The following is a 4968-nucleotide window of genomic DNA, read 5'->3' as shown; positions in this document are numbered from 1 at the left end:
CCCCCCCCCGAGAGCCGCCCCCAGCCACTCCTGAAAGTGGCTGCAGCGAGCACAGTGATCGGCCATTGCGGGATCGCATGGGGGACCCCCCCCCCGCCCCAGACTGCAGAACTGCCTGCGGGGGAACCCTCCCTCTGGTCAGTGGGACTGGTCGCAGGGGGGGCGCATGTACACCCTGACTAAGGCAGCACCAGTCACCCATGCAGCCAGGCACTCTGCCTGCTGCAACCCCCGATCCCGGCCAGAGTGCTTTTCCCTTCCCCTCCCCCGCCCCTGCCCCTCCAGGCAGGGGTAGGGCTTTTCCGCCTCTTTTGCAAACAGATCTTGCAGGCTAGAGCTCTGCTAACCTGAAGAGCTCTTTGCAAAAGTAGGAAATCCGTGGGTTTCTTGGCTAAAAGGGGAAATTCACGTTTTCTCTGCTAAAAATGAGAAATCTATGGCTTTTTCAGTGGGAAACGGAAAACCCGGCTCCCTGGTCATGCCACACTCTCTGGTGGAGACAAGTAGATAGAACATGGGATTCACACTTGGAAGAAAGATAAAAGTTCTGTTCTCAGATCTGCCATTAGCTTGCTTAGTGACCATGAATCCAATTCCCCATCTGTAAAAATGGAGATGGTACTAGCCTCCTAGATGAAACACTTTTAGATCTCTCACAGATTGTGCTATGTGGGAGGGTGGTAATTGTGGCGATCGCGGTGGCAGTGCTGTTTCCCTACCCCAGGAAAGCAAAAGAGAATTCTCAGTTTGTGGCATGTTTGGGGTTGAGATCATTTGCAAATGTCAAGCTTTGTAATGTAAAACATCCTTATTGGAAAAGTGGCTACAAAGAGCTTGGTATTGTCTGTTAATAAATTAGCTCCTCAGCTTCAGTTTAGGAATTCAGTATTTTAACCATCTTCAGCTGATATTTGTTCATTTAGCTTCATCAACTTTTTGCCTAGATAATTCAGTCAATCACAACAGAATTTCTGGCAAGTTGGCAATTTCTGGCAAGTGTATTAAGCAACAGTTTGAAACGTTGTGGAAGATGGAGCTTCCTTAATTGGATTGTATCTATCTATTCTTCCAAGTTCAGCCCACTAAGTAGATACAGCTCACAGCAGTAAACAGAACAGAGAAAGCTTTTGATTTATCTAGCATTATAAAGTTGCATAGAGCTTTTCAATAGGCATTTGTATACAGTGCGCTGAGTGCAGAGCCATGAGCGGAACTCCTGCACCAGTGGTACAGCTCAGGTACGAGTGTGATGTGAAAGTCCCATTCTAAAGATAAGTAGGGCACAGAGGTGTGTAAAAACAGTGCTGTTGATGGTTGGTTTAGAATCTCTCTGACAATTCACTAGAGTTGATTAGTAACAAAACAAGGCCTTGTTCCTCAGCTCTGTCTCAGTGGCAGTTTGCATGCATTTGGTCTGCAGGACTTAAAAAAAAAAAACAAAGTTAAAGTCATGAGATCCAAACATCTGCTGAATGCTAGTATTTACAGTGTGTCAGGATGGAGTGGCTACTGGGGGTATTACTCAGTTTATTAAATAATCTACTGTGCCTTTTCCCTGGGGTTTTCTGTTTAGCTATTTCCTCTGGCTACTCTATTGCAGAGAGTGGGAGAGTCCTCTTATTATAGCAATATTTTTGCCTTAATTAAATTTTTAGAGATAATTAAAAAGCTATCTCTAGAAACCTGCAGTTCATTTTTTAAATGGGGTTTAAATGAGAGGTTTGCATCTTTGTATTTGGAAATTGTCAGTCTCATGATTAGTGGTGTTATCTACAAGAAGTAGCATTACCTGACATTGTAGATAAGACTTCATGGAAGTCTGTCTTCAACATATTTTGACTTGCCTTTGCATATTTTGGCTGAAACTTTGAAGAGCGCAAAGAAATTTGATATTTAAGCAAGTAGTCTAATATCCCTACGTTTATTTTATAAGATGTGAAACTTTTCAGTAAGTGTAAATATTAGGCTGTAGCTTGTTCTGACATCAAGCCCCTGTTAGCAGGTTCTGAGTTTCTCTTTTGCTTTCCTTTCTTTATCTTAGACTGAGAGAGTGCCGCTTGAACTTAATCCAAGGCTGGAAGAAATGGTGGAGTTCAGTGAAATGGAATTAGAGCCCAGTGAGACAGAAGATTTTGAGGCAAGAGGAAGTCGCTTCTCCAAGTCGGCTGATGAAAGACAGCGGATGTTAGTTCAGCGAAAGGAAGACCTGTTACAGCAGGCTCGAAAGTATGCTTCATCCTTGACAGTTCATATTGACTGATTAATTAGAATAACTTGTAGGGTGCTTGTTGTATAGAAAAACAGAGCCTTGAAAATAATCTTCATAGTGTCTGACAAAGTAGGTTGTTGCCTGTAAAAACTCATGTCTCTCTGAACCAGTTAATCTCAAAGGTGTCACTCTGCTTTTTACCTGATTTCAGACTAAAACAGCTAACCACCTTTGTACAGATTACAGTCACTGAGAAGTTAGGGTTTTCCAGCTTTATGTTTAGGTGCCAAGGACAGTGAAAGCAGCAGATGTTTGTGCTGCAATAGTTACAGGACAGTTTGATCATAGTAGCATTATTTAAAAAAAAAAAAACAACAAACTTGCAAAGGAACAACCTAAACCCTGTTGCATCATAGCCTGTGCACACCAGGGCTGTCAACCCAAGACAATTTTTTTTTTTTTTTTTTTATACTGAAACTGTACTGACAACTAATTATTTTTTTACTGACATTTGTTTCTACTGATGCATGTTTTACATAATGTAAACATAGCCCTTCTAGGGTTTGGAAAAGGGGTGGTTCACATTTTAGGGTTTAAGAACAACAGCAGTTTAAAAAAAAAAAAAAAAAAAAGTTCCTAGGTTGGCAATCCTGTTTCACTGGATTCCTAGTAGAGGTGCACTGGTCAGACATCAGATCGGCACCGATTATGAAGAAAATTGACTGTATCGGAAATCGGGTTTTTTTGCCTGACGTGGCCTATAATTTGGTCAATAAATGCCCTGTGCATGCTTGCAGCCGCAGTGCAGCATGTAGGCAGTGAGGAGCACAGCCTGGCAGCTTGAAGAGCTGCGTCCAGCTGGTAAGTCTGTTGTGGAGGTGGGGGCAGATCGAGCCCCTGTGGTGAGGGAGGGAGTGGGGCAGGGGCTGGGGCAGGCTCTGCTCAGCCAGGGTAGGGTGCAGGATGGAGCCATGGCTTGTCAGAGAGTGGCAGCTCCTGCTGCTGTGCACATCCTGGGAAGGTATGGGGGTCGTGCCCCCTGGATCTGTGCAGGGGTGGGTGGATTGTTGCTGCGGGCGGGGCCCGGGGTTGCACCGAGCTCTTCCCAGTGGAGACTGGGGCAGGCCACCCTGCACAGATCCAGGGACACATGCCCCCCCACACTCTTGCAGGGTGGGAGTTGCCCCCCCCGCCCCGGTGGGCACCAGGACGAGCCACAGCTCCGTCCTGCACCCTGCCCCAGCTGAGCAGTGTCTGGCCCAGCCCCACTCCCTCACTGCAGGGGCCTCGATCTGCACCCTTCCACTGCGACTCCTTCCCTCCTTCCTCCCTTTCCACCACAACAGACTTACCAGCTGGACGGCGTATTGGAAATGGGATCAGTATGAGCCAATACACCTCCTTAAAAATCGGCTATCAGTATCGGTCCCAAAAAATCTGTCAGTGCACCCCTGATTCCTAGCTTTACAGCTGTCCTACCCCAGGGATCCCCTGTATACCCCGATTCCACCGACTGCATGCCACACTGTGCCGTCTTCCTAACCCCGCTTCGCTTTACTCCTCCTGGCCTTGCTCTCCCCCCGCCCCCCCAACCCTCCCTTGTTGTGGCAGGGACCCTCAGAGCAAGACTTATGTCTGCCTACCTGCAGCAGGATTACAGGCAGGGACACAAGCAGAAGTACAAGCAGTACGTGGCTGATAGGGAAGGGACTATGGGCTACAAAGCCCTGAGAGAAAGCTTCCTATAGGGTGCTGCCCTCCTGTTGAGACACCAGGTGCCACTACTGTGCCCTGTCCGTCCTTCAAGGCTTTTCTCTGACACGGAGTCTTCATTGTTGTTATGGAGGGCTAAATTTCTTTCTCTCTTTCACAGACTTTGCAGACAGACATTTTTAGTTTTCCTTTTTATGATCTGTCTGTAAATTTAATGACAGTTGGCACCCCTGGTATACACCCTCCTAACTGAGGACTTTCTCCAAGGTCCACTGTAATCATAGAAAGACTCCTGCCCACTTCAGTGGCTTTTGGATCAGGTCCTTAATAAATGAGTGAACCGGAGCATCTCTTGAGTCTGCTCCCAGTAAACCTTTATTTTTCTTCCTGGCAGACTTCAGCTTTGCCTACAATACACATACTAATAGATATAAAATTGTTAGACACAGCTGCTTTGCAAGGGTTGAGCAAGGTTTTATGGCTACTTAGGGATTGAGTGGCATAGATCAGTTATAGGCAGACAAGGTTCCTTGGGTGAATTTGATATCTTTTATTAGACCAACCCAAATAGTTGGAGAATAGTTATTAAGCAAGCTTTCGAGTTCAAAAACCCTTCGTCAGGCTAAGGAAGTTTCAGCAGCTGGTGTGTGCTCTTCCTGGATGGAATGAAAAGTAAAGAAGCCAGGGGCTGGGCTGGGGAGTCAGTTGCCAGGCAGATTATAATGTATCAAAAATCCAGTGTCTATGTTTAGTCCATGATCTCTAGTATCCAGCAGGTTGATGAAATGGAGCTCATAGGCTCGTCTCTGGGATGTGTTGTGTAAATTTCCCTTGAGGATCAGGACTGAGAGATTGGAGAGAGAGTGGCCCTCCTGTGAGAAACGTGCCCCCACCGGTAATTGGGTGTTTCTGTCTTTGATGGATTTCCGGTGTGCATTCATTCTGGTGCGCAGTTGTTGTCTGGTCTCTCCTACACATCTTCCATCAGGGCATTTGGTGCATTGGATGAGATATATTACATTTCTGGAGGTGCAGCTGTAAGATCC

General features: G+C 46.2%; 1 protein-coding gene across 1 annotated transcript in view; it reads left to right on the top strand.

Annotated features, from left to right (window-relative positions):
* Positions 1-2045: 2045 nt before the first annotated feature.
* LOC102382860 (E3 ubiquitin-protein ligase AMFR-like) overlaps positions 2046-4968 on the top strand; it is a 7241-nt gene continuing 4318 nt past the window's right edge. The window contains exon 1 of the mRNA XM_006039165.3: positions 2046-2226. Within this exon, the coding sequence (XP_006039227.1) occupies positions 2084-2226 (143 nt within the window). The 5' untranslated portion in view covers positions 2046-2083. The remainder of the gene's footprint in view (positions 2227-4968) is intronic.

The sequence above is a fragment of the Alligator sinensis genome, unplaced genomic scaffold (genome assembly GCF_000455745.1).
Source record: "Alligator sinensis unplaced genomic scaffold, ASM45574v1 scaffold2302_1, whole genome shotgun sequence".
NCBI classification, from domain to species: domain Eukaryota; kingdom Metazoa; phylum Chordata; order Crocodylia; family Alligatoridae; genus Alligator; species Alligator sinensis.
This window is presented reverse-complemented; position numbering and strand designations above follow the sequence as displayed.